Source organism: Chelmon rostratus, chromosome 1 (genome assembly GCF_017976325.1).
Source record: "Chelmon rostratus isolate fCheRos1 chromosome 1, fCheRos1.pri, whole genome shotgun sequence".
NCBI classification, from domain to species: Eukaryota; Metazoa; Chordata; class Actinopteri; order Chaetodontiformes; family Chaetodontidae; genus Chelmon; species Chelmon rostratus.
Window position 1 is genome coordinate 25,564,445 of NC_055658.1, and position 12,316 is coordinate 25,576,760.

Here is a 12,316-nt window from a genome sequence, read left to right on the forward strand (position 1 = left end):
TAAGGAAAGAGCTGATCAGCTCTCTCTGTACAGCAGAGTAGAAATTCACATGTAAATGAGCCGGAATTTATATCCAATCTCAGTAAATGGACTGTAACTGAGAATCAGGCCGATTATTATGACCACTTTAGAATTAGTAAGGCGTAATTTGTTCTCACAAAAGAAAGGTTGTCTCACGGTGATTCTTGTGTATTTTGTTCACAATATATCTTCACTTTGTTTCTGGCCGTGCTCGTACCCAGTGTCGAGTGTTATGTGTTCTGGATTGTGTAGCGCAATTGTACTCCGGGGTGGTATCGTGATCAATGTCTGGGCTTAGCCGGCTTAGCTGGAAGACCACATGATGCAGCCATTTACTGCGAGCACCTACTGAAAAAAGGAAGAAAGAAAGGCCCACAGCAGTTTGTGACAAAGCCCAATTTCTTTAAGATTTCAAAATTCCCTCAAAAACATTAGGATTAAGGGAGAAGAAAGACACTTTGAATAATTAAAGTAAATTCAAGCAACATTATCTCCTCGACATGATGTTTATTCACTAGTAAGTGGTTTTTTTTAACAAGTATGCTTTGCAGGAAGCAGGATTCTTGCATGGATTATGTTCCCTGGCAACTTTTCTTCCAGTCCACAAAGTGCTTGTTCTCGTACAGCACAGATGTAGAGCAGGGTAGGTGGTTATGTGGTTTGTGTGGATGTACAAAATTCAGGACGTGCATCCCGTGGGTGGTTAGGTTTCTGCTGCTGAAACACCTCTGGGGAAAATAAAAACACGGTTTGGTGAAAGTTAGGAAAAGATTAGGAGGGAAGAGATCCTGTTGACTTTTTCAGTGTTTCACCAAGATCTTTTCCTAACCTTAACCTGTAGCTTCGAGCTGATCAATGTGCTGTTGTCACAAACTACTACAGCGTGAATTTATTTCCCCAATAAAGAGAATTTCTAGGAGAAAGGTTTGATGGCAGATCTCAGCTCCTCAGGCAGACGGGGTACGGTAAGAGCTAAAGATGGGACAACGGTGAGTCAGGCAGATAGCAGTGAACTCAGCTAACTTTAGAACATGTGGAAGATTTTTTTTTTACAGGGAAATTGAAACCATTTGTTTTCATGATGTAAATGAAGAAATACAGAGGATAAATGCAGGATTTAAGATAAGCAGTAAAAGAAATAAAAGCAATTTTGGTTGTCATGATGACAATTAAAGCAGACTCAAAAGACTCATAAAACCTGCAAAAATGTAAAGTGCAATGGAATCATAATAATATGTCCATAAGTGATCCAGTAAATACTGTTAGAAGAGCAGGAAAGGGCTTTATTGAAGATGTTTTAAGTCTTCCAGGTGAAGGATTGGGAGACAGGGGGAAGGGTCAGTTGATGTGGAAGCTTGGAGGACATGTGGTTATCTTGTCTGATGAGGACCAGCTTGAAATGCCACCTTTGTATTGCTCTGTATTGGGCTGGGATCTGATCGCTACACCATTGTGGATTCAGTTAAAAGTAGATGAAATACCAAGAACTGGTTAAACCAGCCTATTTAAGTTTTTAACTCTCTTGTCTTTTTTATTTAAGCATGGACTTGAATGTTGAGTGTTTCATCGGATCTTTTGCCTTTCTGGGTTTTGTCTGACTCTTTGGATAGTTTTGATTGTTTTAGCTCTGTAGCTTTGGTTCTTAAGAATAATATTTCAGTTCTTAAACGTCATGCTACTTTTCAACGTGTCAAACAGCTTAATCGAAATCAGTTTGAGAGAGGATTTGAAAGTCTTCAAATTTCATTCTCTGGATTCAGATTCAGATTTGATAAAGTGGGACTGAGCACTTCCCCACTTCCACAGTGCCACAGTAACCAGTGCTGTCCCACGTGCCCTCCGTGATGCCACTAATCCCAGCTGGTGCTTTTGGCAGAGGATAAACAGAGAGCTTTGAGAATTCTGTCCCACGGTGAGGCAAGTGATTCAAAAGGGACTTTGACTCCCAATTTCCGACTTCATCTCTCTGGCAGAGGAAAGACACAAACATGACAGAGAATGTCTCAAGCTCGTCTAGTGGAAAATTGGAAGTGGTCTGTAGTTTAGTGTGGCCGACAGATATTGGCAGAGCAAATAATGAAGGCTGTGATTGAGATTGTTCTTTTGAAGGGGAGCCATGAAGGCTGCCAAAGACCTAAATATTGTGTCTCACTTCTGAAAATGAAAGCTGTTAGTTTTGGGATTTTCTGACATGTAATCCTTAAGCTAGATGGACACCACTTTTGATAGCATTGGTGGCTTTAGTGTTTTTTTTTTTTTGTTTGTTTTTTAATGTTTTTGCTCTTATCACTGGCTTAAAGACAAACTTGGGAAACAGCCAGCCAGCATAGCTGAAATCCAGACTGCCCAAGATTAAATGCAGTTTATTCAATTCAGTCGGCAAATCAGTGGAGATGAGGTGGCCTGGCAGCTTATTGAAGCAGCCAGTCAACAGAATATGTGTTATGTGGTAAGATGTGGATTTATACAGTCTCAGGCATACGATGCTTCCACAGTTGGAACTGGCCATAATGCGGCACTTTCCGCATTTTCTCTTTGCTTCAGCCTCGTCGTGCACATGAATGATGGGTGAGTCGCTCCACATCTGCCTCCTTCGTCTGTATCGAGATGTGGGTCTCTCTCACTCCCGCATGCACAGACACACACACACACGGTTAAGAGCAGCAGTGTAAATGTGGAGCAGCGCTGCCCTATTTTGCTGGTTATGGATGAAGTGATGGGTCTGGTTCATCCGGCTCCACTGTATCATGTATTCCCCACAAGCCACTCCACATCCAACAAGCTTTTATTGATTAGCATTCCCTTTCTACTGTGCAGTAGATGCTGAGGGATTTAGCAAAGCAGAGTACCACTGCTAATCCCACATTAAAGTTATAATCCTTAAGATTCCAGACACCCGTGGTTACTGGTGGTGACAACAAGTGTGGTTTAACACTACAGGTCCCAGAACTCTGCGGGTAGCAAACACTCCTCGAACACTTATGAACAGAAGAGTTTTATCCGTTTGCAGAGCAGCCGAACAAACTCGTGTTGTGTTAATGAAGGTGTCAGTCAATAATAAGCCTTGTTCCATCATGTTGCACACAGTGCATGTAACTTTGCACACATTAATAAAGCGTGGTGGAGCTGCTTTTCTTGCGGAGAACAACTCACAGTGGCTGGTCCTTCTTGTTCCATTATTTCCTGTTTCAAATTGATCCATTGTTTAAAAATTCCCAAAAAATGACTGTTGTTTTGTAAATGCATTAATGATGATTGATCACTAACCTCAGTAGCAAATACATTTGCTGTGGCTGCTCCGCGAAAAAAAAAAAAAAAGTTGAAATGCATTTAATGTGAACCAGCAGCAGTCCGACTGTTGAGTTTCTTTCAGCGCTGAGTTAATAAAGCTCTGATGCGAATGTGGGACAGTGAGGCTAATATCAATGAGATGAAATTACAAACAGTAACGCTGACTCACATGCTGCATCATTTGCTGTGTATCCCTCAAGCACAGGTAGGCAATTAGGCTGCAGCTCGTTCCACCGCTAACAGTGTAAACTATTAAAAAAGAAAAAAAAAAGGTTGTTGCAGAACATGATTAAAAACTTAGACTTGTTGAAACTTTAAAGGATTATTACTTTAAAGGATCAGATCACCCAAATTACAAAAAAAATGAATAAAATCCCAAAAGATTCACCTTTATTGGTTTTATTGGGTTGATATCTGCAAGCTCAGATACAAAAATCTTGAAACCTGGACAAATTAAACTGAAACTGTCTGCATGGCTCCATACCACTATGCTGCATATGAGAGAAAATGTATTTTGGGGATTTTTATGATGATCAAGACATCATTCATTGCATTTATCCACAGTCCCTTGTGTTGTCTAGGTTGTAAGCTGTAGCTATTCCTCATTGAATCCTGCAGTAGAATGATAGAGGAGTGCTGTTAATCACACCGTACAGTATGTTGACTGGTGTATGTCCTCTATAATTAGCTGTTGATGGCTGCAGCCTGTGGTGTCGGACCATGCAAATATGCCCATGAGCACATTGCTATTCTAATTGGCATCACCGCTCTCCAAGCTCTCCGCTCTGTTCCCTGTGTGAAACTCCCACTCTTCACCACTGCTGAGCTGCTGACGATAGGGGGAAGTGAGGGAGGCAAAGACAGAGAGGTTGGGCGAGACAAAATAGAGTGTAATCACATGACCTCTACTTTCTCTACCGCAGTGACAGCTCGCCCAGCAGGTGGGAAATCAGACAGCTACAGCATGAACAGCACTGCAGTACTTACACACCATTTTAAGTCATGTCTCTGTCTCTATGTCGCTGTCTGTGCGTCTGTATGTTTGGGTTGCACTGGCTGTGACAGTAAATGTCCCTCCGGGATAATAAATCTAAATCAGCATGAATGAGCTTGCACATGACAACACATGTGTTAAATGCAAAAGCTGCTATTTAAAAAGTCCAAATTAAAGAATTAAAAGAAAATTATTCAGAAAATGTCTGCGTAGAAAAAAAAAAGTAATTAGTCATGAGGAGCAGTGTTTTTCTGCTTTATAAGCATATACCGGATGCATGAAATAGACTGACTGTGACTCAGACATTTATTTAGATGACAAATTGTACTGCTTTTCTACCTTATTCACTCACTGCAGGAAATTTTTTTTTTTTATATAGCACTAAAGGAAACTACCATTTGGATTTTCTGCATGTTTTTGGTTTGGTATTTAGAGCAAATTGCATGTAATTGAAAAGTTGCATCTCTTTTGCCTTGACAGTGGTAATTTGTTTGTCACACACAAATGTTGTAAAGGTGCAGGTAGAGGCTGATAATCCTCACAGTGTAGTCACTGTAATCGTGTTTTAAAATGAATTCTGACAGTTTGTTAATGTTAAAATTACATGCAGTCAACTGCATTAAATGGAAACATATGGGCATAGAGGCATCCAGAGGCATCCCATTTTCTTTCCACCCATCAAACGTTACGTAATATTGACAGGCATTGTGATCGCGATTTAATCCCTTGTCTCTTGCCTCCACGTTGTAATGGGCAGGTAGCTTGTGTGAGCGCGCCGTCGCTTCACAGAGGTGTTCTGTGTACAAGCAAATCAAAACCAAAAGCTGACAAAACCTTTGAAGGCTGCAGAGCTGCAGGGATTAGCAGCACTAGACATCTTTGCACGGCACAGGGTCATTTCACTCAGTGTTAATAACAAAAATGCTGCTTAATGGCTCTGAAAGTATAATCCAAAAGCATGAAAATGACTGCGACTTACAGAGCGCACAGGGGATTGGTGCGGCCATGTATCATCTCCCAGCTGCAGACCTTTTTTGCTCTCTTCTCTCTTTTGGAAACAACTCCCACCACTGATCTGAAGAAATTTGATGTTGCATGATGATTTGTTTCCTCTTCACTTTAATGATTCCCCATCGTGGTGGCTCGTATTTATTTCCTGTCCCTGCTTTTGAAGTACAGTAAAGCCGACCGTATTCTTGCGGTTCTTCCCTCAGGAATCAAAGCATGTAATTTCCTTTTAGTGAATCTGAAATTGAGAACAAGAGAGAAACTGGCTTGCTATTATGAGTGAGTCTCTGGTCATGGACTCATAGCATGAGGCGGAGGTTTTACGACATCCTTGTGGCGCGGCGGCATCACTAGGCCCACCTCTGTGAAGGGAAAAAATGGTGGCGCTGAATCATGCTGAGGATGTTTGCCTTGATAATGCCAAAGCCTGTTTGTGTCTGTGTCAGGAGTCGGGCGGTTAATCCAGCCCACATCCCAGGTCCAGATATCAATACCGTGTTAGAGAGCTGTGGGCCGAGACCGGCTGTCATGCCTGAGGAGAGCAGCCTCTGCTCTGTGCTGCTCATGAAGGCAGAGGGAGGGTGGGAGGGGGCAGGCATGCACACGCTCTGCTGGATTTTCTCTGGTATTGGATCAGTGTTCCTGCCAGACCAGGACAAAGAGCAAAACGTGTTTGTGTCTGTGTCCTTATCATAACCAAACATTCTCGTCTGATTTGCTCTTGGCAGGATTTATGAGCGGGTGATAGACCCCCCTCAGATGGAGCTCACCCCAGGCAGCGGAGTGTGGCTGGGCCAGCACAGCCACAAGCATGGCCTGTTCAAGGTAAGACCCCGCAGATGATACACGCCTTCACGCACCTGAATGTGCTTCACATTCAACACCAGCTAGTGTGATTGGCCAGATTTGCAGTAGGCTGTGAGGGGGAAGTCGGGGGAGTCAAGTGGAAGATACAAGAACGAAGTACCGCGGGCTCACAGAGGAGCCGCACGAAGCTCAGCGTGTGCTTTGAAATGCTTATTCCCAGGTCCATTACAGTGTTGTCGACGTTTAATCACTGCTCATTTTCTTAGGGAGGGGACATGGCAGAGTGCCACCAAGACAGGCACATGCTCTTGATATTCCTGCCTCTCCTGCTCACCCACCATTCAATCAATGGGCCCTTTATTTTTTCTATGTAACGTATTGATTAGCCACAAGCCTCCGCTGCGGTGTAAATTATTTCGCCCCCACATACCGTGTCGCTTCTGCACACGAGCCCTCCTCCTCCGGCTTCCACTCATGGATCAAGGCTTCAAGGAGCTCCTTCTTCTGCAGGAAGGCTCTGGTCTTGAAAGACGCCGCTCCGTCATCCAGTTCCCTACCCGGAGTCGGCGCGGTGCTCGGGGTCTGTCTACCGTCCGTGTGCAGGGAGCGCTCAAAAGTGTTTGTCAGCAGCCTTGACAGATGGTGTGGAAGCGCACAGGCCTGTGTGAAGTGACAAAGACTGAGGAGATTCTCCCTTTAGGTTTACACTGGCTCAGGTTGACATGTCAGCTGACAGGTGCACCTTGTAACGCCTTGAATCACAGACCTGCTGTTCAGTGTATTGGCAGGGCCATTTCGAGCAAGAGTCACATAATTACCTCCTTCTACTCGTGCATATTTATGAGCCAACAGTTGCATTCGATTGTACACAAATGTTTTAAATTTGCGATTTATCAAAGCTACAGAGAGAGATTAAAAGGCGCAGCAGTAACAAAACAGAGGTTGGGATGAACTTTCTGCTTATAGCCACAGAAAAATACTTCTTTGATTCGTCAGAACACTTCAAACGTGATCCTGGTCCACAATTTAACTGTTCTACACAGCACACACACTGCTGCTTAACGTGACACTACCAACTCGAAATCTTGCACTGTGCTGATTTTAAACAATATTTGAAGACATTTTGCTCAAATCTTCAAGCCATAAAATTTCTAATGAATTCTCGTAGAAAAATGTGTGGCAAAAAGTTTCCAGGGTTAGAAACCCAGATCTGAACTAGTCAGGTTCCTGGTTCTTGTATAAGTTAGCCTGCTAAGTAGCTACCTTTCAGCTTGAGGCTGGAAAGAACAGAAAGTTTGGCAAAAATCCTGTTAGAGTCTTTTATTTCCCAGTCTTTAAATTAGCTTAAAGACTGGAAGCAAGTGACACAGCTAGACCGGCTCTCTCCAATGTTCAAAAATACGCCTACCAGAACGCTGCGAGCGAATTAATTAACACATCATATCAAGCTGTGGTTTTACGGGGAGTGAGGACTTGCTTTAACTGTGTAACAGTGTTGTGCATTGCTTTAAGAGACACGAGCAGAGAAGCAGACAGAGACAAAACATATTGCTCAACGATTCTTCTTTGCTTTTCCTGTCACAGCTTCTCCACTGCTCCCTGCTTTAACCTGCTGACGACAAGGGCATAAACAGAGCCAACTTGTGTCGTCTCATGTTAAAAGCAGAGACAAGAGAAAGCAATAAAGAAGCGAAGGAAAGGGGGAAAATAGCCAAGAGCTGTAGAAGTCACACTGCAGATGGAGATAGGAGGTGAAATAAAGCAGCAGCTGTAATCTACCCCATTCAGGATTCAGGAGCGGGATAATGATAAGCGAGCTAACTAGGCCTTTAAATAAAACATACTGAGCCCTCACAGCGGCTTGAGACGCTCCTCGTCCTCATGCAGCCTCCTCCCAGGAGCCCCTCCATCTGAAGGAGCAACTGTAATAAATTATCTTTATCTAGAATCCATTGTGGCAAGGATGCTGACTCCTCAGGGACGCCGCAGGCTCATTTGGAACCGGTGCTTTTGTGAAGCGCTCGGCGCTTCATGCACCACGCAACGGTAATGAATCTGCTGCGGACAATGATGGAGAGCTTGAACATGTTACGTAAGGCACCGTGATGAGGGAAAAGCCAAACCCTCGACGTGAGAGATTCCGAGCTTAGATCTGCCAGGCTTTTACTTTTCCTGCCTCATGTCTCCTCTGTTTCCTGGTTGTTTAAATTAGTTCATGCTTTGTTCACGTCTTTTTTTTAGCGTTGTAACATCCACAGTATAATTTTCTCCTCCATACCTGATGTGCTAATTCAGCCTAGAATGAGCAAAAGGAAACTCGTGGGATGAACTGAAAAAAATCTGCATATTATGGAATACATTTCAGCTTCTTTATGAAGAGCTAAGCCTTAAAAAGTGTTGTATGTTTTTCCTATTGATGCTGTGAGCCTCCTTTTTGTGGAAATTGGAATGGGATACAATAACCCCTGAAGGTACTGTAATTCTGCAGAATTGAAACTGACTACAAATCTACTTGTTTATATGTTGATTATTTCATATGTTCTCCCAGGAATTTATAAGTAAAACACTACCATGTTACACTGAAGCAGCCACACTGCTGCTCTAGTTCATGCTCAATTTCCAGTGTATTTCCACATTACGTAGCCTAACGCTTATCAGGAGGTCTTGTGCAGCAGGGCATGCCTCCTCAAGTTTGAGCACATATGCTCCACAGTGGATGACATGCAAGAGTTGGTGTGTGCAGTTTGATGGCTGATACCTCAGACATTTGCAGCCAAAATGGGAAACATTAACTGTCGCTGACTCCCATTTGAAATAAAATCAAAAGGTGCAGCTATGCCTTAAGAAGCTCAGCTGCTTTAATGTGCGTTTTTGCTCGTGGCTCAAAAAAAGATCAATGTCCTATTGTGTTCTGCTCTTTTATTTCTCACTGTGGTGGTGCGACTAACTAATCACGGCTACAATCCGTCACCAACACAGAGGTTTAGACACCATGTTGGACACAATCAGAGCTGTCCATCAAAACGTGCCGTATTGTGTGTGATCAGTCTGTCTCTTAATTATTCGGGAGGTCATCGTCATTATCATCGCTCTTCCTCCCTCCGTGTTCATCCACCTTTTGTCTCTCACCTCTCACACTTGTAAATTAGTGTTGTTGATGCCAGTTTAGTCCTGAGAGATGAACTGCAGGTGGAGGTTAAGTCTTCAGACCCTGCTAGAACAGGGACAAGTCATGTTGTGCATGATGAATTTGAGAAAAAAGCATCACGGGATGAAGCTTTACCCAGAATGATAAACCTGTGTTAGTGTTGCCTGAGGGCAAAGTGCTGGCCAGCATGCCCGGCCTATTATTGCTATAATAAATAAGATTGTGACTGTAAAAGCAAACAGACAAGCCAAGTGAAGGTTATTTTATCAGCTTTAACGGTGAGTGAACTTGCAAACGTTTGGAGACACAAAGGGACAAATGATGCATAAACAGCTCAAAGGCACACACACGTACACACATTCACACTGCTTGTGAGGATCCTTTTTGGCTGTATTCACTCCCTCTTCTCAGCTTGAGTAATAACAAACCCTTAAACCAATCCTGAGTCTAGTCTAAACCCAGGACCAAACCTTATATTAGCTCTATTTGGCTAAAGTCTGAATTACAAATGCTTGTTCGCATGCATGAAAACACACAGGCACTTCTTTGTTTTGCATTAAGTCAAGACTTCAATTCCAGCTTTAAGGTTTAGGGCAGTGACACATTTTTAATTGCTTTGTCTTGGCTTCGAATTGAAACACTGATGTAAAAGTGCTGACTTTCAGCTTTACCTTGAATGTGTTCACACCCACATCAGATGAACAGTGTGGGAACTGCAGCCATCAATGGGATGCCATGTATATGTTTAGAGGAAACACCCAGTCACCTGGATGTCGGTCACGTGACTGACTTTGCATTCAAAAACACATTGTTTCGCTATAAAAAAACTCCCTTGTTGCCTTGTCTGTATCTTCTCTTCGTGTAGTCACAGACAATGTGGGTGTAAAGACCCTCAAACCTCCTTAAGGCTGCATTAATTAACTTTCTGACACTCAGTTTATCACCTATTAAATTCATCTGGCTAACACGCGATTTAAAAAAAAATCTGGGAGACAAAGTGCAACATTAGCATTCATGTGCAGGCATGTTTGTCCAATAATCACTCTCTTTTAACTCTGATTTGGTCTCCACCAACTCCTGAGGTAAAAGACATGGCTTTTTAGCTGCTTGCTGATTCGTTTAGTCTCTAAGTTTGTCTGTCTGCCATGTGTTGCTGACAGTTAGCATGTGCTGGATTTGTGAGTGGAGGCACAGTACGTATGCTGGAAACAGATGTCTTCTGCTGACAGCAGAGCTGGTGATAATTCCTGGTGGGTTCATCACTTTTGTGCAATATTTTTTTTACAATATGTTTTTCTACTTTGCAATCATACAAAACACTGTATTTATTTTTTATCCATATCTGACTCATGTGCAATTCAATATGGCAATAATATTTTTATAGCAATAGTATTCATATACTTTTGAATGTAATGTACATATATAAAGTTTTTCTCTTTTTGATCTTTCTATGTCTCTTTTATTCTTTGCAGTCTGTAACAGTTTAATTCCCCCAAGGGATAATAAAGTTTTATCTTACCTTATATTACATGTAGTCCTTGAATTCACTGCTATTTTTTTAAATAATGAAAAATGCAGACAAAACAATAGAAAATGCTCCAACTGTGCTGTTTATGTCTTGAAATGCAGCTTCTGGCTGTGGGAGCATGGCCTGAATAACCTCAAGAGTATTCAAGCATTTCTGCCATAGGCTTTGGCAGAGGAGTGAAACAAATACGTGTGTGTGTGTGTGTGTGTGTGTGTGTGTGGAAAGAGAGAAGAGAGAGATTTTATGACTTCAGTTCGAATTACCTACTGATCATTGACAGTGATGTGTGGTCAGGACCCCTATATTACACCACCGGGACAGACATCTGTGATCTACACCTTCATTTTCATTCTGACTGACACTGACAATCTCTTCTTCACCATCCACTGCTTACACAGCCCCAGTGTGTGTGTGTGTGTGTGTGTGTGTGTGTGTGTGTGTGTGTGTGCGTATGTGCATGTGTGTTCTCAATCTGTGCTGCAAGCCTGTTTGCCTCAAGGTTCCCTCTCTCCACGTCTCTGTGTGAAATGGAGGCAGGTTGCTTGCATCCAGGCGGCTTGCCTGCACTGTAAATGGATTTCACATACACACAAAGCAGAGACAAGCTGATGCAAACTGCGCTTGAGGTGGTGAATTCTAATGTCCGTCCAGCATGTTTTCAGTAGCTACTTTGAAAGAAAGGTGAAATTATATTATTCCCATGTGGGTACGCCTGTGTGTGTGTGCGTGCGTGTGTGTGTGGGCGGCCCAGTGTCTTACAAGTTCAGTTTTCCATTAGAGGGGTTGCCTTTTTTCCCAGATTGTTCTCTGTGGTCATCATGAAGGCCTCTATTTACCGGCCCTGCACCTCTGGAGATACCCTGTCATTCAGAGTGATTGACAGACAGTCTGTTAAAGGAGAGAACCAGACTGAATTCCGCCTATGTGTGAAGTACATTTGCTTCAGTTCATTCAGGAATGGATGCTGCAGGATGCTGCATGCACACTATGGTAATAGGTATATTCTTTAAAACATTTATTTGGCGGTTTTTCACCATTTCTAATATAGAAGCACTTTCAGACTTATTGTTAAATTAATTGCCTATCCTGACTTTTTAGGGCCTGTTTCACATCTGAGTCCAGATTCAGCTCTGATATGAAATCACTCAACTTTGGAACACATTCCCACCCACTAGTGGTGTTCAGCAATGTAATGTGATCTCATGTGATGGTGTGTCGAGTCAGGTTTAAGGTTCATTCAAGGCCCCCCCTGCATTATTAGTTTTGGATGAACAGAAAAGGATGAAAACAGGTGACCTTCATTTTCGTGGTAACAGTGAACAACACATGGTTAAAGTTGTGAAACGGTTGCTTGGTCAGGTTCAGGCACTAGAAGTGTTTGGTTAGATCTGCCCGTTCTCACTCCCAGGCCATCAGATACCGACGCTTTTCACGCCGCTCTGCGTCTCGTGATGTGGGAATGAGAACGAGTTGGTTAGGCTTAGGACACAATCATAGTTTAGGATACAGTAATTTAACT

General features: G+C 42.8%; 1 protein-coding gene across 1 annotated transcript in view; it reads left to right on the plus strand.

Annotated features, from left to right (window-relative positions):
* LOC121603868 (protein kinase C-binding protein NELL1-like) overlaps nt 1-12,316 on the plus strand; it is a 233,413-nt gene that overhangs the window by 66,924 nt on the left and 154,173 nt on the right. The window contains exon 5 of the mRNA XM_041933140.1: nt 6,043-6,139. Coding sequence (XP_041789074.1) covers nt 6,043-6,139 — 97 coding nt within the window. The remainder of the gene's footprint in view (nt 1-6,042; nt 6,140-12,316) is intronic.